Source organism: Hyposmocoma kahamanoa, unplaced genomic scaffold (assembly GCF_003589595.1).
Source record: "Hyposmocoma kahamanoa isolate Upper Pololo Valley unplaced genomic scaffold, ASM358959v1 79, whole genome shotgun sequence".
Taxonomy (NCBI): domain Eukaryota; kingdom Metazoa; phylum Arthropoda; class Insecta; order Lepidoptera; family Cosmopterigidae; genus Hyposmocoma; species Hyposmocoma kahamanoa.
Genome location: NW_020653993.1, coordinates 7,145,886 through 7,171,560, shown reverse-complemented (window position 1 = coordinate 7,171,560; position 25,675 = coordinate 7,145,886). Strand labels below are relative to the sequence as shown.

General features: G+C 36.8%; 2 protein-coding genes across 7 annotated transcripts in view; one reads left to right on the top strand and one right to left on the bottom strand.

Annotated features, from left to right (window-relative positions):
- Positions 1-24,793, top strand: part of LOC113233683 — a 51,007-nt gene extending 26,214 nt beyond the window's left edge. For 2 of the 6 annotated variants that reach the window (XM_026468862.1, XM_026468857.1), the window contains 8 exons: positions 246-389; positions 1,267-1,522; positions 3,547-3,664; positions 5,196-5,289; positions 8,455-9,964; positions 10,683-10,742; positions 10,849-10,872; positions 10,976-12,975. In XM_026468862.1, the coding sequence (XP_026324647.1) occupies positions 246-389; positions 1,267-1,522; positions 3,547-3,664; positions 5,196-5,289; positions 8,455-9,964; positions 10,683-10,742; positions 10,849-10,872; positions 10,976-12,531 (3,762 nt within the window). In that variant the 3' untranslated portion in view covers positions 12,532-12,975. Of the gene's footprint in view, positions 1-245; positions 390-1,266; positions 1,523-3,546; positions 3,665-5,195; positions 5,290-8,454; positions 9,965-10,682; positions 10,743-10,848; positions 10,873-10,975; positions 12,978-16,570; positions 16,895-16,986; positions 17,118-18,513; positions 18,607-22,574; positions 22,635-23,103; positions 23,270-23,827 lie in introns of those variants that run through there. The other 4 variants (XM_026468858.1, XM_026468861.1, XM_026468863.1 and 1 more) reach the window with 4 other exon arrangements.
- The window catches only part of LOC113233536, a 98,209-nt gene that overhangs the window by 50,639 nt on the left and 21,895 nt on the right, over positions 1-25,675 (bottom strand). The gene's annotated exons all lie outside the window — the stretch shown is intronic.

Below are 25,675 nucleotides of genomic sequence, written 5' to 3'. Positions count from 1 at the left end.
ATTCTCTCATCTAGTACAGTGGTTGGCGAGTAGGCGGTCGGCGCGGATTATGTAGCTCGGTGTCCGCAACAAACATTAATTACAAAGATTTTATTAATTGTTATTTTAAATTTTTAAATACAAATGTACTACGATGCTCATAACACGTAAATAATAGTAAACTACAAATTCGAATACAAGTGTGGTTTTGTGTGAATACCAATATTAAAGTACCCCCTTAATTCAAAGTTTCTAATTGTTTCCAGATAACAATAATGAAAGATAACTTCCAAGGTCCTCAATACAACCTGGATCGTCAGTCGTTATCTAGTCAGACCTCGTACCCAGCTCAGAGTGCACCGGGACATCCGGGTCCAGCCCACGGCCAGCCCACGCCATGGTCGCAACCTGTAAGTACTGTATTAAAAGCAAGGGCACTTAACAATTTTAGAGTCATATTGACGATGGGTTGGATAAGACATTAGAGAGGTATTTATTATCACCTCTATGTATCTTATTTCCTAGATGTTTAACTAAATATACACTGGATAAACCGATCTTTACTTATAAATTAAAAGGTTACTTTAACAATTTATACAGGGTTGTTTGTAGAATACTTAACAATCTCGTAGGACCTCATTACTAACATTTGTTTCATGACTTAATAATAATAATAATTCATTTATTTCAAATATTCTCAATCCATAATATTTGTTAGTAAAAGTACCTAAAAAACTAATGTTACGATTTACCGTCAAAAATTTATTAAATTAAACAATTATGAAAAATAAATCAAAATTATAAAATGAAAATTCAATATTATAAACTTTAATTTATAATTCATCAGATTTTACTTTAGTACAAAAACAAAAATATAACTTTGTGCGGTAACAAAAGAAGGAGCTGGTATAAATATAAACCCGATACATAACACAGGAACGGGGTTGTGGGCCGCCACGGAGAACGCTTGCAAATACAGATCTAAAAGTATCAGATAGCACAACAAAAATTTGAAACTTTATTTTTGGTAAATTTATTGTTTTGTAAAAAGTCATGGAATAAAATTGTTGTTTATGATGTTAGTAATACTCTTATAGTCCTGCGAGGTTGTTAGTGTTTTACGAATAATCCTGTATAAGGTTAATGTAATAAATAAATAAATATAGGATACTTTACCTCTAAAAAGAGTGTCTCTAAACTTGCATATTCGCCAGCTTCCGTAAAATCAAATCTTTTTCTTCTGGACGTTCTAATCCAAAAAAATAAATTTAATTCCACCAAACGCAGGCAAAACCGAGTCCAACATACGACAGAAAGTATGCAGAACCTGACAAGCGAACTATTTCCAAGAACATCCCTGAAACACCTAGAAGTCACGAAGTTTACAAAGACTATGACAAAGGCCCGAGATTTTCGCCACGACGTGATTCACCAGGAAGACGCGTTTCACCTGGAAGACGCGTTTCACCTGGAAGACGGGTTTCTCCTGGAAGACGGGTTTCCCCTGGAAGAAAACCTTCGCCTGGACGGAGAGGTTCACCAGGTAATATTATGAAATGTGCCAGATAATCACGAGTGCCAGAGTAACGGAGTTTTTTATGATACAAGTAACGGGACGGACAAGGCGGACGCCTGTTAAGCGACACGCCTATCCATAGCAGTTGCAGTGCCACTCAGAGCCCAAAGATCTGAGGAACACTGCTACTGCGCCTATCATCTTGGTACATAAGTTGACAAGCCTCATGTGCCTGTAATTTCACCAGCACCCTTACCCTGAGTAACCAGAACGCAGTAATGCTCACATTACTGCTTGATGGCAGAAATAGGTACAGTGGCAGTACGTCCCTGAACGAACTCGTTCACAAGGACCTCTACTGCCTACAAAATACCTACAACGGTATACCTGGGTCTACTGCCCAGAATATTTAAATGGGCTTGGAAAAGATCCAGAATCGAACCCGGGAGTTTTCGTCGCCCACAGCCTAGCCGCTGAGCGACTGAAGGATATAATGTATACGTGGGGCGCACTATAAGTTTCCGGAATGAATAAGAAGAAAATACTATAAATGGTCAGAAATGAATTTATTGTTTCTTAAAATATTCTCCGTTAGCGTTTATGCACTTTTTCATTCGAATGAACCAATTTTGAAAACGTGTATGCCACTCCTCCGTGACAATCTCTGAAACATATTTTTCATACTCTTCGACAGTCTCTTCTGGTGATGAAAATCGTTGACCACGTAATTGGTTCTATTTTGGAATTTTTGGAAATAAATAAAAGTTACAAGGTGCCGGGTCGGGACTGTACGCGGGATGGCTCATAAGGTCAACGTTGTTCACCTTCAAAAATTCATTTGTCTGTCTGGCCGTGTGAGAACTGGCATTATCGTGGTGCAAGATGATACGGTGTTTACGGGTATTTTTACGGAGTTTGTCAATAACTTCCGGCAAACAAATGGTTGTGTACCAATCACTATTCACGGTACAACTATTCTCCAAAGCTAGCCACGTGTCAAGTTTTATTAAAAAAAGAAGCAATCATCCGCTTAGAGGTACTTTGCACGCGCGCCACTTTAGTTGGTTTCGGCTCATCTCGAAAGACCCATACGCTCGATTGCTGCTTTGTTTTGAGATCGTAACTATAAATACATGTTTCGTCACCTGTTACTACGTCACACACCAAGTGAGGCGATCCGTTTTTGAGCCTCAGTCAAATTGTGTGTGATCCACATAGAAGAGAGCTTTTTCACACCCAAATGCTTGTGTAATATTGATTGTAATTAACTCATGCCTGTGTCTAAAGATGGCCGAATCTCGTGGTTTGTCACAAGCCTGTCTGTTTTACACCAAATACAAAAACACGACAAGCCCATAGAAAAATTCGTGAGATCTGCTGGTTCATTCCGTGGCTTAGTTGGTATAGCGTCTGGCACGGTATGCTAGAAGACGTCGGTTTGAATCCGGTCGGATCGAAGGAATTTTTTCTGAGTATTCGATCTTTGTATTAATAATTGAATAATAATTCAATAAAAATTTAAATAACTGAACTTGTTACGGTAAAAAAAAACAAAAAACAAAGTTCTGCAACAAGCACATAACACAAAGTAATAAGTAACGGCGGCGTATGTTATACTCGTCTTGAACGCGTGTAATCTGCGCGTATACGCGCCGCAGACAAGCTGCTGTAGTGAATCGATTAAAACGCGTGCAAATATCGCGTTGCAAGCATGAAGCTTATATAGAATTTCGTGTAGTTGCTTAATTTCAGAAATTAACTGAAATTAACAAACAAAATTAAAACTATCTCTTATCAAAATGCGCGATACATACGCGCGTTTATAGCGCGTATACGCGCAGATGACGCACGTTTACGACGCGAAATTGAAATACGCCGTGTACATAGGCTCTTAGGTCAGCTGGCACGGTATGCTAATGACGCTGGCTTGAATCCAGCCGGATCGAATGAATTTTTCTTAGGCTCGATCTTTATATTAATAATTATTGATATTTCATTAAAAACACTATTTGCCACTTTACCAATTTTTACAATAACATATGTTGTTACAGGCGACAGACGTTTGCCTCGTCGCGAATCGCCCCCCCGCCGCGTAGCCTCCCCGCCGGGTAAGCGCTCGCCAAGGAGAAGGTCCCCCGGCAGACGTGATTCGCCCGGTAGAGGCATCAGGTAAGCATCCGAACTAACAGACTACCCGACCATAGAATAAGACAGGTAGTCCAACTTGCCGACTGTTCGGTGTCAATGCCTACTCGGTGACTCGGAGCGCAGGGTTGTCACATTAGTATTTTTGTTGTAAACATGATATGAAAAAATTAAGGCATTCATCACAGTATTCTCGTGCTATACTGAAATAACCTTTGTCAAAATGCGGTACTTCCAATATTGATTATGATTGATGACAACTATTAATCTAATATTAAAAACGTTTACTATTTGATGTAATTTTTACGATAGTCGTGCGCTTGGTAGTTAGCCACGGAAGAAATAAGCAATGGTGCTTTAAGCCTCAATTACTATCAGAACCGTTGACGCAACTCACACATTCATAATTTAAAACATAATGAAATCTTCATAATGACTGGTCGTAGTTTCAAATTTAAAAAGAAGTAACAAATTCCGTTCTGTTAATATAATTTAAGCTTCCCTGTTGGCATATCGTTGAAAATTCAATACCATCAATACCTATTATTGGAAGTTACGACGTTTTGATTTTATATTAAAATTGCAATCAATGTGCTGCCATCTAACGGTTACTAGCTGAACGACGATGAATTCGAGATGTTACTTGTTCTCCAAAAAAGAAGCGACAATATTGCAGCGATGTAGGGTTTACTTTCGTTTCATTTAACAAAAAGATAAACAGAAAATTGAAAGTGTATTAAAATTAAATAGAATAAGAATTAACGATGACAATGATACGAAACACGGACGTAGATAATATTAGAAGTGTGATTATAATATTTGCACTCCAAAGTAGCGAAATAAAGCATTTTTCTTCGCGATTGACATTTTGCATAAGATAAGTGACACGACCATGACTTTGTACGTTATGGTCGTGTCAATTATCTTATGCGACAATGGCGGATTGAGCTCAAATTTGCGAAAGTCTGCGAACTGTTGGCACACGTGACACGCAAACTAATCACTTCTACTGTATTTATTGTTTGTGTGGTAAGCGACGAGCCTGTCCATAACAGTTTGAGTGAGACTCGGAGCTTTAAATCACAAAGATCTAAGGGGCACTGCCACTGCGCCCGTCATTCTGAGACATAAGTTGAGAAATCCCATATGCCTGTAATTTCACCAGCTCCCTTACCCTGCAAAACCGGAACGCAGTAATGCTCACATTACTGCTTGGAGGTAGAAGTAATGTGGCAGTACTCTACTGCTACTAAAGCTACTACTACTTTAAATACTTCAACTCTATAATGATCGGCGTGTGCGACCCTCGCTGTGCAACGCGACTGCACCGCGAGATTCCGCGAATGTGAGTGTCCGTACACAGCGTACGGCATGCGTGCACACATACAAGCTGCTGCTACGTTTGTGTCGAGTTACATTACTTGTCTTATACTTTGACACGACCGTATATTGACGGATAAAGCAAAGAACTTTATAATCGCAATCTTGACGGATTTTGTCATAATTACAGAACAATATCAATAACGACCCTTTCTAATAATTACCCTTTACCAAGGTACTCGCCTTCGCGTCGTCAAGATAAACCAATAGAGAAATACCCGGAGCGCCCCGGCGGTAAAGACGTGAGGCCTGCCTACGAACCATCGCAGGTAAGCGATACATTGGTACAGGGTTTGCTCTGTATGTGCAGAAAGATTGTACGTAGAATTCACCGGCTATGCGCAAATGCAGTGACCAGTACAATTTCGCAGTTTGTACTACTACAAAATAAAAATCTACATTTTTGCTATTATTGTTGCGTTTGAATATATTGGTAATCTTTTTACATCTGAATTTCATTCCAGTAATAGAAAAGAGTCTTGTCAGTGTCAAACGTCACTCAGTTATCTCTAAATCATTATTGTCAAATGAAGACTAGAACAATTTAGTTCAAAAAAAAACTTTGGCGACATAACGACTATCGAAATTTAACATTTCAGTCCCCGGATACACAGCCTAATTTCACCGCGGCTAAACTTTGGAACACAATGTCACACACGCAATCACATGTATTGTATACAAACGCGTACTTAGCTTGCGCAAGTTTAGTCGCGGAGAAACTAAATCGTGTAGACCTTAATACAAGTACAAGCTGCTGCATTTGCCCTTCTCAAAGGTTTATATCTTAGTCGATCACTTTTAATATTTTACAATATTTCTTTTTGCATTTACACAGTAAGCCCTTATATTATTTTATAGCAGGCAACAACGAATTAACGTATTATTTTTATACTAACGTTTAAAAATGTCTTATAATAAGATTCGGATGAATCGTCAAAATCGGACGTTCAAGGAAGATACTATTTTTAGAAAATATTTTTTTTAGAATTCTAGAGAAAGTACAATAAGTACAAAGCAATTACAGGAACCTACGTCTTGTTATTGGATATGTTGACTGTACGCCAAACATTAGCACAATTTTGCGAACTAAGCTGAATACCATATTTTTCATCACAATTATTAAAATAGTTATTCTTCAACATGGAATACCAATGAGCTTCAAGTGATTGTCCACATATACATATATGGGAAATAATTGTAAGGAACTTAAAGGACAACTTAGCCATATCACAGATATTATAGCATAAGTACGCCTTACACATATTGGCAATGAAATATATCTATCAAAAAAAGTAACCTTTTAGTGCGAGACAAGTTCAATGCTATCAGGATGTGCGGAAGTTCATACCACACAACTGCGTGCACCAGAATACTGCGTGTGTAAATTGCTGGTGTCGAGTACCGACACATTTGGAATTGGTGCTAGCCTATTTCCTTTATTTTTGCCATAATAATAGGATGACGATGGCCGCTGGAGTAAGGCTTTGACGGAGTGGTGGCCAAGAACAGGCTGAAGAAATCCGGATTATCCAATTGCACGCTGAGTCGACGAAATAGTAAAAGTCACGGGCAAAACCTGGACCATAGACGCATAGGATCGGAAAGTTTGACAGAAGCGAAAAGAGGCCCTGTACCCAGCAGTGGGTAATACAGTGCTGGAAATGATGATAATGAATCACAGAATAATGCCATGTACTCTTAGGTGTTATATTGAGGCATTTATAGCCGAGATGGTGATTTTAGTCGGTTATAATACGCAGCGTGTCTCCTATGTGTTCGCGGCTTCTCATTCAATAGGTAGTTACTGTGCTACAGACACTGTAATGCTAAGTTGAAGAGCAGATCACCGATCCTCTAGAAAGAGATTTCAGATGAGGACCAACTAACCAGCAAGTTTTGGATATTATTCTGTGACGTGTGAATAATCTTGGCCGTAATAAGCCTATAAGGAATTTCAGATTCTTCTTCAGGAAGTGCTATCCTTTAAACAGAGGAGGAGAACTTGTTCGCGATATATAACCCTTTTGAGAAAACTGAAGGAATCATTACAAAAAGAAGCACGCAAACAGCGCTCAGGAAACATTATCTGCATGATCTCAACGCAAGAATTGGTAAGAAGTAACGAGATGAGAGAAGTACAATCAAAATTAAATACGAATAAGATATACAAATAATGTTACTATGATGGCCGAATCGCAAGAGAAAGACAAATGAAATCATAGGACATATTAGTAATTGTTGCAGTCGATCTACCAGTTGCCGAGAGCACAAAATCGACGGAAATCGAAAGACATGGATCATGCCTATATACAAAAAAGAAGAAACCCCTGGATAAAGATGATATAAATAATACAATCGTCATAACCTTTGTTACTAGAAGCATTGCGTTGAGATGAAAGAAATAAAGATTAAAGAATATCAAACGCGAGGCAACATATACTGATTAGTTTCTTCCCAATATGTATCCACTACTTCGTCAAGCAATTAACGCTGTTGAAAACAATCAGGTGCTACAATCCCAGTAAGTGACCTCGACTGAAAGTTAAAGTTCACAGTCTCATCTATATCGAGGTTTACTTCGTCCTGTGTTGTTAAGGGAACGACAAGGATCGGAATGGATATTTACACATCAGGGGTCTGCAGTACAAAAGTTATGCAGATAAGTTGTGATTTAAAAGTTTATTTACATAGGTTAATGGCGCTACAAAAACTTCGCCAACAATATTAAGAAAATGCAAGTGATATTCGAATAACAAATGTTGAAAAGATTTCGGTGGTTGAAAATCAAACAGGCCTGTTAAGGTGGATATTAATTTTCCGGAGAAATCTTCATTGTTATTACCAGTCCAAAAGGAACGGTATACATTTGTAAAATAAAGTGTAAAATTTATTACAACGTTATTCACTACAACAAATATGGATTGAAATAAAAATGCTATTATCCTAACTGCAACTACGTTAGACTTCGTAAATTTACCAAGTCTTGAAAGACTATATTCCTAATTAACGTTGAATAATAATGTAAAAAGAAATGAAACATGGTTTTATAAACAAGGGTACTAATAAAATTCCCAATCGACTACGAAACAGGTGACATCGTTGCGACCAAGACGCGTAATGTGACGTCTTGTTTCATAAATTTCAGGTAGTTTAACAGCGACGAAGATACATGAATGTCCGCTATATCTTATATAACAATTAACATTCCTGACTTAGCAGTAAAAACAGCAGTTGTGTAAAAACAGCCAACAGTGATTTAGCGTTTCTTAATGCACCGATTTTCAGCGTATTCAATGTTGGGCAAGAGATATAACATTTAGTTTACGTGCGCACTTTTTAGGGTTCATGAGATTATACATTTTTTTTCAAAAAATTTCCTTACTTTGTGTCTTTCTTACTTTGTCAGTATTTGCCATTAACATTTCAATTTACAGGCGTCAAACCAAGCTATGTACTCAGGAAGCTATCGACCCAGCATCCATGAAAACGTCCAATACCCCATCCTTGGTCTCCGCCAACAGAACACGCATAATTCTCCATGGCAGCAAGAAAGGGACAAAGGTATGCTGGGTGCGATGAAGAAGGACGAAGACAGGAGAGAGCCATCAAGAATGCCGAAGTTTGAACCACGCAATGAGTCTAATCTAGGCCCGAAAAGATCAGGCTCTCCAAGAAAATCTCGCTCACCCGTACGGCGCGACCGATCTCCGCACGATCGTTACCGAAAACATTCTGGATCGCCTTCGTCGAGATCTCCGCGTCGCTCGTGGGCTCTTGAAAAACGTCGTAGTCCTGATGATCGCGAAGCACCACCTCCTCCAATCTGGCCTGGGCAGCAGGCTCCACGTGACGACAATCCATACAGACAAAGCCGCCCAAACTTCCCTACTGATAAAATTAAGCAGACGCCAGTATGGGAGCCGCGATTTGATGACAAGAATGACAGGCGAGATAGAAGACCAGAAATTCAAGAGCGAAGATTCGATGACATCAGAGTTCGCACCGATCTGGGAGAAAGAACTATGCTTCCAGCGGGTCATAGTGAACCGTCTCCACGTGGCCGCGATATAAAGCCCGAAGACAGGTTCCCACCGAGAGATCCTAAATTTGAACAAAGGGAACCAAAGTTTGAACCTCGACGTGAACCAAAATTTGAACCTCGTGAAGAGTTCTCCAGAGGTGATGATTTCCGTAGGCAAAATGTAGAGAAGCGGTACGACAGATCGGACTTTAGAGATGAGCCCCAAAGACCAAGTGACGACTATCGCCCTAAAGATAATCGCCCTCGTAATTTAGAGCCCAGAAGAGAGGAAATTCTGCGTCGTGAGGAGTATCCAAGACGTGATGAAGCAAGACCGTTGACTAAAGCCCAGGAGACTTTCCAAAAAGAATTTGATGACATCTACAAAAGAGCTCAGGAATTCCGAGAGAAGACTGAGGAAATGCGACGTAAGGAGGAACAACATATCCGCGAGCGCCGCGAAGTCGAACGTCATGAATCTAGAGATGACAGAAGACATAGGGAAGACGATCGCCGTGGCGACATTCGCCACGAATCCCGCTTTGATGACCGTCAGCTACGGCGACCTATCGAACCTTTCGGGAAACGTGAGATAGACTGGAAAGTAGAGGAAGAAAAGAGAAATGCAGCAATGATGGCCATGAAGGCAAAGAAAGACAAAGCGATTGAGGAAATCGCTGAGAAGATGATGCATAAATTCGGGTGTGATTGGAACACAGACATAAGGAGACGTGTAATGGAGGAATTAAGGCTATCCCTTGGCAAAATTCTGAAAGATATGTTTGGAATTACTGATGTATCGTTTATTGAAATGGTGGTGAAGTTCAACGCGAAATTCGACACGAAGAGCCAAGCCAAGATATTCGATGATGTGATGTCCAGCTTTCCCAGTCATTATAGAACGATGAAACGGCTTGCCGAAGGTAAGATTTTGATATGATATTTTGGGTACGCGTACGTCACATCACACAACACTCACAACGTATTTCAATATCAACTTGCGTTTTTTCTTAACCTCTTTTAGGACATCGTTCTACGTTTTGTTCTCTTCTCGGATGTTTTCAGTACATATCGCTATTGACATAAATCTTTAATTCAGTTCTGTTTGCCATCGAAACAGCGTCCCGTCAGCAACAGTTGTTATTAATAACTAGGAAATCAAAAGTAAATTTCTGACAAAACCCAAACTTGCTTTACTGGTTACTGAAACGATACCCGATGCAGTACCTAAACACTGGACAAGTAAATCTAAAAACAAAGAATTGCCACTAACTGCGTTTAAACGTAACTTAAATGCTTATATTCAAAGGCTGAAAGAACTCCTGAATGTCAATTGCATGATTTTGTAACGTTGCTTGTGGAAATATGCACTCGGTATTTAATGGCTATGAGTTTGAAAACCAATTCAAAGAACGTGAGAGTTGGTATTGATGTGAATTTATGAAACGTGGTATATGAAGTCCACTACGTGTAATAGTATTGAAAACTGACATGTTACAAAAAAAATATGTTAACTATTAACCCCAGAAAACACGAAACTGACAACTAGTCGATGTAAGTTTTAATATTGTTACAAGGTATACAATATAATTGTCAGACTCTAGTAATGAGCGTTTTAAAACAAATTGTTTGTATTTGCAGAACCAGGCCGCGCAGATATTGCTTCGAAAAACGCTAGGCGTACTCCCGACGTGAATCGAGGTTAGCAAAGCCTTTTTTTTCGTACCTGTTTATATGTTAATATGCATGCCTCCGAAAGTGTCAGCGTCACCGTCTTTTCGATTCACACAACGTTTCTTCTTTACAGATGTAGTTATCACTGAACCTCAAAGTAAGTACATGTCTAAAATTTGAACACTCTCGGAATGGATATTCGCTTTTTATTTTGCATGACCCAAGTTTGGGTGCTCCAATGTTGTTTTGATTAATTTCAGTGGTTTCTGATTGGATGAGCCTGCAGCAAAATTTACAGCAAAATTTGCAGTTAATGATGCCCCAATTTGATATGGTTCAGACAGTGATGCCACAAGTGCCCGTAATGATGCAGACAATACCCCCTATGATGGTCCCTGCGCCTGCTTACATGTCGACCTTTGAAGAAGTCGCTGAACAGCAACCCGTTCCGGACATGTCAGGATATGATAATACTATCCCTAATGAAGGTTTCAACCTTTACCTGTGTAAAGACGATTTCGAACCTTACACAGACATTCAGGCTGAATATCTAAAGAAATTCTTAGTGTCACAAATTGTTAAAGCTTCCGCAACGGGTTGGTCGCCAGACTTCACTATCAAAGGCCTCCAAAGCATGTACAGATACGAGCTGGCAACTATAGATGAGAACACGAGAAACTGGATTGTGAATTTGGACTTTAACGAATTCAAATTATTCAACGTTTTGGTGTACACGAAGGAGGAGTTATGGTACGAACGAGCTGCTATTTGGTTACCAGGTCATTCCAAGTGCCGCAACATAGAGCCGTTAGCGAAATTGAAATTACAGAACAAGAAATTAGATGGGGTCAACATAGATAAGTGGAAGTTCGTGAAGAAGATTATCACTCCGAAAGGTATAAGAGTGTACGTGGACATGCCACCCTCGTCGGCTAGGTCACTTGAAAAACACAATATGCAGTTAAGCTACGAACTGCAAAAGGTAAATGTCTTCCTAAAAGCTGTAGCTGTCGATAAAGATGTCTTTGATGCTGGAATGAGAGTTGTTTCCGTTCGCGATCAGTCAGAAATAATACAAGCCGCACAAAACGCTCCAATGCCTTCTCTTATGCACGAAAAATACATGGTTAAAATAGGACTGAAAGGTAACAAGGCATTGTCTGTAGATCAAGCGCGAAAAGTTAAAGACATGCTCATCTACCATATATTTAAGTACCACCAAGAGCACGGTAACAGTAGAACTGATTTTACTAAGTATGGCTTTTGTCGTCCTGGGTACTTTGGCGTTGTTCCAGAAAACAATGAATCTAAGCGATGGTTGACTTCGGTAAATATTGGTAAGATTAACAAACATCAAATCGTCGTACTTTCGTCTGATGAGAACAAATCTAAGTTCATAACAATGTTTGTTAGTGTTAAAAACGACGGTTCCCTCAGCACTGCTCTATCTCTAATATTGGAACGCTTAAAACAAAGCAATCAAGGTGTTAGAGGTTTGAATTTCAACTTGTGGAAGCCTATTAAGGTTTCACCGGTTCGCGATAACAGATCAAAATGTGTCCTCGAAGTTAAGATGGATATTGAATCTATCGAGACTATAATAAGGTTGAAATACAAACTTGATTATGTAGATGAAAGACACAATCAAGTGGGCAACTACGTTGCTCATGTAACTTCTGAGTATCCTCCTAGTGAATTGGAAGAAAAGATAGAGAAGTTTAAAGAGGAATTGAATGATACTTACGATGTAGCTAATATGGAGATTGCATCATCGGATGACGATGAAGATATTGTATTTATGGGCGAAGTTCGATAGAAGGGTTATTGGGTCACTTATGTTTCAGTATTAAAAATAATTAAACAAAAACGTTACATTTGTTTCCAATATTGTTTAAATCAATTGATGTTGACGGGAGATAATGACACTGATATGTCTAAATGAATGAAGCTGCAGCCATTATGGCGCCATCATTTCTATTTTTAATGTTGTACTTTCTTTAACTTTGTTACGTAAATGTCAGAAACTTCTAGCAATTTTTCAAAAATAAGGCAGTATCTCCTATAGTTCTTGTTATTTGCGTACAAATGATGACCCGAAATGAATTGTTGTGGTTTAGTATTTTTGATTGGCGACGCATGAAATACCTTAGTAGGTTAGAGCTATTTGCCTGTATTTTAATAATGCATTTACAATTGAGTTCGTAGTTGTAACGGTTGAACGTCACTTGGTTTCTTTATTTTAAGCGAGTAAACTGTTCTTGTGGGATTTAATAAACTTAATGTATGTTATATAGATGTTTTTTTATAGATTTTTCCTTCTTTTATGATATGATACGTATCATCGTAGTGTGAGAGTACACACTATTTCGGTTTATACATATTAATTCACACTCCACAGCCCGGTCACTTAGTAACCGGTTAGCATATGCCAATTTTTGCATTTTTTTGTCGTATTGTGCGTAGTACATCGCTGTCAGGTGGGAGATGGACAACATATATCATCAGTATTTATCGTTACTAACAAATTTGGATTTTGATTTTCTAAAAAAAAATCTTATAAGTTATGGTCGTCATAGTGGGGAATCGTTTGCAAGACAAGTAACCCATTGGCTAGACGATATCATGGGTATGGGAAACCAATAGGATTGAAGTGAGGAGATTACCAAAGAAGCAAAACAACTTTTAAACAATGGCTAAAACATTTTGATGCGTTAATTATTTTAGGCAATAGAAAACCGTTGAAAGCGTCAAGCTGTATTGGTAACTGCTAATACATTCTTGGGTTGGCTTGTTTTTGCAATATGCGAGTATTATACGAATTATCTCATACCTTCTAAACAGTATTTGATCAGCGAAGGTAAGAAGAGTGGGACTCACACGTGGAACTTGTCAGCTTTATATCTCAGGGTGACGGGGGGAGTGCTACTGCTCGTCATATGTTTGCGGTTTAAAACTCTGAGTGACATTGTACCTGCTATGGGTGGGCGTGTCGCTTACCACCAGATGCACTATTTGTTCGTCCCGTCACTTAGTGTCATAGAAGAGTTTCGCAGAAGGTGGGGTTGGGTTGGAAGACAACATTAACATGAAATTCCATATTAATTAAATTACGTAAGTACCTAACTCGAGTAGTACTTTAAAATTTTTGTATCGTTTTCCAAAATTTACATAAATTAATTGAATAATTGTTACAAAAAAAATAATTCTTTTGTGTTGTAATATCGTTCTGCATTGCTTTAGTAATGTTTCTTGTCTAAAACTTTTTTTGGGAGTTTCAGTTAAAATCTTTCAGGGCAGCAGTGCATATAACTAGGAAGCAGAAGTGGTTCCAGACTTTTGGGAAGTGTTCACAGTTTCACCGTCTGCCTCAGGGATATCCACAAGAAAGTCCTGCAGGACTTCATCGAAGACAATTCGACATCTTTAGGTAAAAAATATTTTTAATTCATATTTATAGGTACCGTGTTCTTCTGATGCTGTGCAGCAAAAACGTTTGCTTGAATTTTTTTTTTCTCAAATCAGGTCTTTTGAAACAGGTATTAATAAGCAGAATGACAGCAAGCGAAATGGGGAAGGCACTTAATATAAACCGTCAGACGTCAGTCTTTCAGAGATTCTGGATCTTCCTTGATGATGAATCTGGTATTCTTCTCCATTCGCAGTAGTTTTTTTTTACACGCGTCTTTTCAGGATTCTTTGACTCCACATTTTTGGAGGATATTTTGAGGACGTCCTCAATCTGGTACTACCGATATCTCATCAATTTTTTTTCAAGGTCATGCATCTTTGAGGTCATACATCTTTAAAATATAATAGCACACCGCATAATCAAAATATGCGAAGGAATCCACAAGAACAACTGCAGTATCGTCAATTTTGCAGTCTTGTTTTTTATTTACTCCACGTGGTATTTCTATTCAAATGCAATTTTACGAGGCTCAGAATACATAATAGTAAAGTCGATAAGAACATTATAAAGAGAATGAAGTAGAAATAGCCACATTTTTTTCAGTAACTCCGTCTTTGGTTCTGTCAGAAAAAAAGACAATCCATTTTTTTTTGTAAGTACGGACCGAGATTTTATTTACAGATTTGCTAAAGCGAATTCACGTGAAACGAGATTATTGGAACTACCACGTGACTCATTATTACTCTGAAAGCAAGTAAGAACATTTGTATTACTAAATTACAGGACACGGCGACTACGTTGTACCATCAATAACATTAAAATTCCCATATCTTATTGAATACTTATATATCTGTAGTAAAGAACTCTACAAAGTTTGCGATTTTAACTTTGAAGCGATTACCGACAGCGGCTGTAAGAATGGACGGCGCTTCCAAAACAAAAGTAACACCAGATATCCCCTCTACTAGACAAGGTAAGACATAAGCTACGTAAAGCGTTGTTCCTTTACATCGACATTCGATCCAGTCAAGAAAGGGAAGATCGTCAACAGCCGAGTCTAAATAACAAATGAAATTTAAATTTTTTTGGTGTAAATAACGAGATTCAGCGTTATAGGTAAGTTTTTCAGTCATAATAATTCAAACCCATATAAAAACAATCAGCTGTATATTTGTACTATTATGTATTCTGGCTCTTCCTTTTGATCAGTATTTTTTCTTTTTATTTAAAAGCCAAGTCAAATCAAGGCCGTAAATAGTTCAGTTATTACGTTGTTGATAGGCGAGATCACATTATGAGTAGGGCTAGCAAGACAGGGCGCGACTTGCACGAGAGCGACACATAAGAATAACAGTATGTGGCGCTTTATGTCGCTCTCGCGTACATGCTAGCCCTACAGATTTACCTTAAAGGCAATCTATGGGTCTTGAGATTTTTATGACAAATGAAGAAAGCAGAGTTTTCTTTACAAATTTTCAATTGGGTTTCGTATAATTTTCAGGTCCGCAATTTTTATTTATTTATTTATTGAAAGTTTTACAAAAAGAGTACTTATTGATCTAAATATGGCGGCACAACAAAAACATGAGTTGGTTTATCCATGCACCGGAAAATGACATCACTATTGTCACTAACTAATGAAGAGTGAAAAAGCTTTATTATAATTTTATATACAAATATACTCCGTTATTGACTCCGAGTCTCAATACCCATCGACACGGACGTGCATTAAACCGACTAGAAACAGGTTTATATCCACGTAATAAGGTTCCCCTCGGATCGCTGCTGACGCGAAACGCTCAAAAAATCGCTTGAAACATTTTTTAGCTCTTATTCTATGACTGTAAAGCTTTTTCTATAGTATGAAACATAATTATATGTCCAGAATATAAACAAAGTAGTGTCATTGTCAAAGTGCGAATGCAGGTGTGCTAAACCTTCTATTTTAAACGGAATTAGAAAAGGAGGAGGTTCTCATTTTCTACAATTTTAATTATATATTACATAATTTTAACAATATCTAAAAAAAGACTACAAGAACACAATAATTTAATAAACGCACTACGGACACAAGAAACATCCGAGTTTGAGAAACGAAGCACGAATGACATCTATGATGCGAGAAAATGGCGAAACAAAAAATGTTTTTGATCCCAATTGTGTTACCAGTGACTACGACCTAGTTTTTTATTATAATTATATTAAACGATATTAAGTAAAAGCATATATTGCAAAGTGTGAGGTGTTCTAAGTTTTATCAGATTACAGCTTGAAAAGCGTTCTAAACATTTATTATCGTCAAAAATAGGAAACTACCGTAAGGTATATTTTTGGTCGGTTATCCCCTTTGTTTGGACCTAAGTGTGATTCATATTATAGGTGTGGTGATTTCCTAGTTGAGTAATGAGTACCTATGTAGTATTCTTAAACAGATTTTAATTCACAGATCATCAATTTGGTCGTCCAGTCATGAAGAAACCAATACGAGATTTAGACCGAAGACCACTTCCTCCCAGGCCCGTGCAAAAGCGCATGAGACCGGAACTAAAACAACATACAGAAGTAACAGTATCGAAACCTGCACCAAAAGTCATGAAAGCTGAACCAAAACTGGTGAAAGTAGCTTCTAGAGTTGTTTTCACCTCTTTCGCTCAACCTAAAGTGGTAAAAGTCCAAACTAAAGTAGCGAAAGTTGAAGCTAAAGCGGTGAAACCTGTTCAAAAGAAGAGTGAAGATGGCAAAGCTGGTAATGAAGAGAAAGCAGTGAAAGGTAATTTTAGAAAGTTATATAACAGTATAATGTATTTGTCTATAAGTTGATTTTAACAATGATTTAAATACATTTCGATTTTGTAATTGCAGCACTGTCAAAACTGAAGCAACCGCATAGCAAGCCGCCGGTGCAGGGTGAGCCTAACGCCGATGGCTGCTTCGAGCTCAACTCGCTGATGGCGCGGATGGTCGATAGCGAATTGCAAAACGTTATGATGAAGGTACTATTGTAAAATAGTATAATCTCAGTACAGAGTACTAAAAAACCGACCCGAAATGTACGTGGAATTACATCTATTTGCCAAGTTTTATTAAAATCGGTTACCGGAAAGTGCGCAAACCCGGATTCATCCCTTGGTTCGCCACTATACGGAACTTGATACAGGAGATAATAAAAATCGGTTCTCACTACTCAAAGTATATTGAGAGAAAAACGCCTTGAATTGGAGAATAGCAAAATCAACCATTAAAATAATTACTTCTTAGAATAAAATTTAGGCGCTATTTATAAAAATGAATCTTCATGCGTGAACAGCCACCCTTGGAGGTGGATGATTTTCTTCAAAATTAAACAGGACCACTATGAAGGTACCCTTCATACCCTTCTTTCCAACAAACAAGAATAAACTAAACCACTACTTTCATATAACTCCCTTATACGAAAGTAGTGGTTTAGTTTATAGATCTGGCGAATGCACGCGTGCAATTAAGTGCGCCTCTGTAATGACATCTCATAATGGGTGCGAGGGGCACGCGAACAAATCGCACTATGTAGTACGGTGCGCAACTTGCGAGCCTTTCGCAAACAGGCGCATTCGCCAGATTTGTATGCACCCTAAGACCAGAAATAACAAACCTAAATTGTTAAGGAAAGGTACTCAAAGCGAGCCTAGATTGTATGTGAGGGTTGGGGGTCGCCCCTCGCATCCGTGCGCTGTAAATTATATGTTAGTTATATATTTTGGGATAAATGTGAATTTAATAACTAATAGGGCTTCATTTGAAAAACAAAATTTAGCATTTTGTCTGTAGTACTTAAAGAAAAATATCTCCATATAAAAATTATTTACAAAGTTATATATTTTATTCTTAAGTAGGTACCTAATTAGTTTTACGCTTTTATTTTAGCCTGTTTTCAGGATTTTATATGGTCGGATAAAGTACATCCTATCGTGTAGCACGTTAGCACATTCTTTAGACAATATCCTTAGGTGTATGGTATATTTTTTTGAAAAAGATTATTTAATTGTGCATACTTAAACCTTTTGATCTAGTAAAACAGTTTTTCCCGCTTCTCCTCCGGTGTCTCACCTTAACTATTTATGCTCGCTCACACACAAAAGCGCGCACGCTCCCTCACACGCACGCATGCACGCATGAACGTGCGCGCATGTGTGAGTTTTGGATTCCTTCAATCTTAATCATTTAAAGGTTATTTTTATATTATTTTCCCTTCATGTCCCATTGATTTTTCCATAATGAACATAAGTGTGTATTTATGTAATTAACCGACGATAGACAGTTACACGTATAACTTTTTAGCTAAGAAGAAATAATTAAAGTAACACGAAATGGCTATATTAACTGGGCAGTTAATACAGTTTTCTGTTTGTTTAGGTATGGCAAGAACTACCAGAGGAATTGCCATCAGAAGCGGAGAAATTGGTCGTTGACAAATTCAAAAATGATGCTGGCGAACATTTACGAAATGTAAGTATGATGTAGACACAATTTAAGGCCAATTTCCATTTATCGTGGTAGAACGAAGCTCATGACGATCCTCAAACGACTCGTAACTTTTAGAAGTTTTTTTTTACAACATCAAGACAAGTGACGGGGCGAACAAGTCGTGCGCCTGATGGCAAGCTACACGCCTATCAGAGTTTTAAGTCGCTTACTTACTGCTACTATTTGAGCGAACGTCGGGTAAGGCGACGGCGACTACACGACGCAATTTTCGGTTTGTCACCTTAAAATTCGATCGTCGCTTTTGCGGACAAGATGTTTACATACTTATTCTTCAATCTTACACGATCACACGATTTTGTATTGTGAATAGTTGTTATAAAGACTTTATTAAGTAATTTGTTTGAGTACTTTAGATAGATATACACTTTACTGCTCACACACAGGGACACAAAACAGTACATAGACAGCTTAAAACTAACGTGGACAAAGCCGTCCATATTGCTAAGAGCGATCTCTTCCAGACAACCTTTGATATATAGGAAAGTTAATCATAACGGGATACGTAGTGTACCAATAACAAAATTTGAATTGTATAGACAAACAAAAATTAACATTATATTTTATCAAATAATAACTAACGATATGGCATATATATATATACAGGGTGTCCCAAAACTCAACGTCAAGCGGTCACTGGGCGAGAGGTCAGGTTATATCAGTTCTGGTAAAAATTAAAAAAAAATCCATGCCACTTAGTTAAGTGATAATAGGCATTTTTTTGAAAATGTTGAAAATCGATACCCTAGACCACATGTTTAGGTACTGTCATCACAAATTTTCAAATTTTGGAGTGATTTTTTTTTAACGTCATCATAAATAACCGTACTATTTATTGCAGTCACAAATCAAACAATAAACGTTATGAGTTTAGTAAAAAAAAATAAGTTTCATTGAGTCGTAGCTTAAAAAAAATATGTCAGCTAGCTTTGACACTTCATATTTTAAAAAAAAGTACTACACTGCCCTGGGCAAGTTATTTTAAAAGATGGCCCATATAATCGAGATTTCAAAATGGTACAATACTTGCCACACTTTATTCTATTTCCTATATTATAACTTATTTTTTGCAAAAGGAGCTCGTTTCAAAAAAAACTCATTCCATGATAAATAATACTTTTGTGTGCTCAAAGATTGGCTTTAACATCGTGGAAGTGAGATGGTCATATGTGATAGAGTGAGATGGATAGTGACAACGCACTAAACAAAATAATCTACCCTAACACATGTGAGTGTGTCAACTTAATAATTAGTCTATTGTTGTATTAAAATAAATTTTAATCAAAATGAAACGAAAGGAACTATTGTAATACTTTAATGTTAAAGTAAATGCTCAAATTGTTTGCCTTCGGCACGAATACAGGCTCTGCATCGCCTCACAAAATATCTTTTTATCAATCGTGCGAATCTTCTCAAACTAATTTCTTCTAAACTTTCTAAACTTTTTCTAAACTTTGTACACGTTGCACATGATACGGGTGATATTCGTGTTGCTTTAAAATTCGATGAGCAATACTTTAAACGAAGGAATGTAGCGTACTAAATGATAATAACCAATGATCAATAATAGAGCATCGGCGTCACTATCCGTCTCGCTCACTCTAATTCATGTCGCACAGCGTCACTATCCATCCCACTCTATCACATATGACCATCTCACTTCCACGATGTTAAAGCCAATCTTTGAGCACACAAAAGTATTATTTATCATGGCATGAGTTTTTTTTTGAAACGAGCTCCTTTTGCAAAAAATAAGTTATAATATTTTTTATGGAATGAAGAGTGGCAAGTATTGTACCATTTTGAAATCTTGATTATATGGGCCATCTTTTAAAATAACTTGCCCAGGGTAGTGTAGTACATTTTTTTTAAATATGAAGTGTCAAAGCTAGCTGACATATTTTTTTTAAGCTACGACTCAATGAAACTTATTTTTTTTTTACTAAACTCATAACGTTTATTGTTTGATTTGTGACTGCAATAAATAGTATGGTTATTTATGATGACGTTAAAAAAAAATCACTCCAAAATTTGAAAATTTGTGATAACAGTACCTAAACATGTGGTCTAGGGTATCGATTTTCAACATTTTCAAAAAAATGCCTATTGTCACTTAACTAAGTGACATGGATTTTTTTTTTAAATTTTACCAGAACTGATATAACCTGGCCTCTCGCCCACTGACCGCTTGACGTTGAGTTTTGGGACACCCTGTATATATATTTTGATGATTGTTGTTAACGATTATTTTGATATTGTGTTGTTCTTGGAAGCGTACATATTATCGATATTCTGTTATTAAAATAATTCACTACGAGGTTTTTATTATTATTTTTACTATTTCAAATTAACCTTAAGATCAAAAAAGAAAAAATAATGGCTGGAAATCATAGGAGCGCCGAATATAAACATTGAATCAAAGATCATCTTCATTTATTCGCTTCATTTTGAAGAGTCAAATTTTAACATAACTTTGAATGCAACTAGATTACATGATAATGCAATTCCATCATTACATTTATTGGTAAATAATTTTATATTTAATTTAGATTAAACAAGACTCATTTACTAAGCATTCGCAGTTCCTGAAAACAAAATTATCCACTCGTTTCCGATTTTTTCCCACTGACAACTCTAACTACTAAAAATTCTAACCAGCAATGACCATGTTGGTCCAACGTTGCCGGGTGAAGGCCAATACCTAGACAGACAGACAATATATAGACAGACTATTTGCCTTACCTTGCCATAGTTCGGTGTCATTCGCCTAGCTGACCGAGTGAAAGCGAGCGCTAACATGTATAGAGCTCGTTTGACGTGGCTTGTCACAACTCGCAGTCGCTCGTGACTACTTGACTCACTTCGGAGAAGTGTCGATTTTTCTGCACAAATCAAAGGCACTCGGCCAATAGTAGTCAATTGACATTGTATAATCAGACATTTGCATGCTATTTAAAATATGCGAAACATGTTTATACTACACTGTCTCTTGTTACATTTCCTATTATATCATGTTTTAAGCAAATAAACGTATGATAATAATATTATTATTGATAATATTACTACTTTCATTAATTTCCAAAATTAAATGGAAGTATTAAAAATTCACTTCACTCAGTGACTGATATTAATTCTAAACCAATGCATAAATACAAAAAAGCTTACACTATTTGGAAAATGTTTAAAAATTTATCTATGAAAATATGAATCTTTAGGTTGGAAATGTATAGGAGATCTTCAGATTTATATTTCAAAGTTTTCTCTTTTTTTATAATATATTCTCAAATTACATTTTTTCTGTGCAAATTCACTTTTCGTAATATTTGAGTATTTATAAATTCAAAATTTCAAGTGACGTTCCCGGATATTCCCATATAACCTAAAATATTCCCAAATGGAATATTGATCTACTTTAATTAAATGTTTGCATGTCGATAATGACTATCGGTAGATTATGGTACGACACTAAAGAAATCCGCCATTTCTTCGTTCAATTTTTGTTTAGGTACGCACGGCCATTCCGTAGTTAATGCAGTTCCTTTCTTTTATTTTTTTTCCATCCTCTAAGGGTAATCCTAAGCCGTAAAACGAGTAGAACAATATTTTGTTAGTTATTGCTAACGTTTAATAAAAAATAAGATGAAAATCAAAGCGACTCTATAGTTTCTTTGTTCTAAATATTTCTATATGGTACTGCATGATTGACAACCGCGCTGTCAGTCCAACAAACAAAGACTTGCGCGGTTGACGCGCTATGCGATTTTGACGCCCTATAAGGGCGGACACTTTTTAGCTCGAACCCGACATCCATTTATTGGTAGGTCAATGAAAAAAAAAAGGTCAATGAACGTACGTAATGTTGTTTTATATTATATTATTATTATATATATATTACGAGTATATTATTATTAATTTATTGATTTTCTTTGCAGGTACTTGGTCTCAACGTAACAAAGAGATTGTTGAATATTTTCAATCCGCTTTTTGTGAAGGTAAGTTTATTTTTAATAATATTTTTATGATACTAAGACGGCACGAACAAGTCGTGCTCCTGGTGGTAAGCGTCACGCCTGTCCCTATCAGTTGCAGTGCCACTTAGAGCTTTTAATCGCAAAAAATTTAGGGGCACTGCCGCTGTGCCCGTCACTCTGAGACATAAGTTGACAAGTCCCTCCTGCCTGTAATTTCACCAGCATCCTTACCCTTCCACGATACTCTTAATGCTCACATTACAGCTTGGCGGCAGAAATAGGTATGGGAAAGGGTAAAGGTGTCTCTCGGACTATAGTTCACATCGATTGCAGCCGACACGTCTCGACTGCATGCATTACTGCAGACAACAGAACATGATATCTAGAATTCTCCTTTCCCTTTGATTGCATCTACTTTTCTAAAATGGTACCTACCTAACCACCTGTAAAAGAGTTTAGTACTTTAGAAAAAAAAACTGTTGTCTAACAGGTACAGTTCAATAGAAAACCAGAAGAAACATACCTAAAGAAGTTCATCCGAGCGTGCAATTGTGTGGCGATGAAGAAATTTCGAAACGACGATTGCACCTATGTCGCTCAGATTAGATCTGTGGTTGACTTCGATCGGGTTTGCAGCATGAAACGGCTCAGATGTGGTTAGTGTATTTTGAATAAGTATTCAATATATTGCATTTGATTCCCGTGTTAAAAATACATTCAAGTGCAGAATCGATATTAAGATCTTACTTTAACAGTCTTTATTAATAAATTGAATTTTGAATGCAAGTCGTCGGTTATTCATTGTTAACAAATCATTTGAATATTGTCGACATTTCTGTTTACCATCCTAAGACCCAACAAACTGCAATGGGAAAAGCGCTAAATGCCCACTGTCCCTTAAAATTTACTAAATATAATTACGTGCTTCAGGTCCAAACAAGTATGTACGTCGCCTACCCTATATATCATGTCATATAGAATACGTAGCTCTAAACTTGAATGTGATATTTTTGTTACACTCAGCATTTAGCTTCTCATTATTGTGGAACATAAATGGGTTCTTTCATAGACTACTTGTGAAGAACATTATCTTGTGACAAGCAAGAACTGCACTCAGCTGTTGATATGAGAACATAAATAAATTTATTAATTAATAAACCGAGAATCAAGATCGAAATAGAATAATACATGAAATTGTATTTTTATTTTTACAGGAGAAGCAAGAGCAACTGTGATTCCATGCTACAAATTCACTCAATGTCCACCAAAAGTGAAGACTGTGTATAACAAAGAAATCGTGCAAGAGACAAAAGAAAATAATGACAAGATAATTGAACAATCCGACAACAATTCACAGAAAACCGAAACTGTACAAAGTGTGCCGAAGAACAACGAAATAACATCACAAGTTGAAAAAAATGGTGACAAACCGGAACAACAAGAGAGTACTAATAATACCACGTCAGGTAAACCTTCTAAAAAAGAAGACGGGAATGAAAATAATGCTAATGCAACGGAAGCAGCAAAGAAATCCGATTCAACCGAAAAATCTGTCAACACCAAACCTGTTACAGCAAGCACTGCAAATAAATCTGATGCAGCGAAAAAACCTGATACAGTTAAAAAATCAGATGAGAAGCATATAAATTCAAAACCTGTTGCATCAAAAGTTGTTGCAGCCAGTAGTGCAAATAGATCAGATGCAACAACAAAACTCGATACAACTACTGCTAAAAATTCAAACGAAAAACCTGTTGCATCGAAACTTGTTAACAAAGTCAATACAATGGCAAAGAAGAAAGAATTATCTGCTCAAAATAAAGAAAAGAAACCTCCAAATGATTATGATGAGTTGGATGATGAAGACATTCTTGCATTAATATCTGATGGTATTGTTTTAGACCAATGTAGTGGATCTGATGATGAATGATATGTCTGTACTAGCTTATAAGGCTGATGAGCGAAGCTTCACAGAAGTGTAGCAGTTTTAAACAAATAATGTCTTTTAGTGGTTAAAAGAAAAGTTGTAGTCAAAAGAATGCTTTCTCAGTAATTTTCAAAGCAAAATTTTCTTTATTTAATGTTCAATTTTGTGACCAATTGATATTTTTAATTATACGAGAAAGAAACATTTTAAAAACAATATACAACTAAACTTGATTTAGGTAGGATAGTATATAACATTAGTATATTGACACAGTCACTAAGGTTTTACGTATTATCATGGACCAATAACTCAAGAGGACTGCTTATCGTCATATAAGATAGCGTAGCCGGGTATTTAGTACCTATTGGTACACTAGATGTCGCGACGATTACCAAATAGCTATTTTGTAACGTTATTTTACATTGACACATTGATTCTATCAAATCTGCTTCTAGTGATAACAAACACGTCAACTAGATGGCGCTATATTTTACCTCAAAATGGATATGCACCTGGAGTCGTATACAAATACATTGTAAAAAAAAAACAATCGCAACTCACAACGTTTCCATCCTCTAAATAATAACTAGAACACTACTTTGTCTATTCTAATGCCATTTAGACATATTGATAGTTTAGCTTAAAATTATTCATATTTCAATGTTACTGGGTGTAAGAAGCGAGAAAAAACAATAGCTACGGTGATTTTAGGCTGAGAACACCGAACGTGCGAAATAATATTTTTTAATTTTATTTGTAATAAAATTGATTCCAAGAAGTATGATATCGCAGATATTGCATTGGTCCCAAAGGGTCATATCGGAACGCCACACAGTGGGCCCGAATTGATAATTCTTGGACATAGGAATAACTTGTGGAGTATCGAGCAAATTTTTTTTATGTGATATATAATAATATTCCTAACAACTTTTATTCTTGTATGATTTCTTGAAAAGTTGATAGATTCAGAGAAAAAAAAAAATTTGTATGGACAAATATACATTTTATTTTTTATCTCAAAATATACGAAAATCTAATGTGCGTGGGTTACTTACAGTATAGTTCCCATCATTTTCTATGTAGAAAAAAATAATCCGTCTGCATGTACTTGCGGCTTTGTAAATAAAGGTGCGGC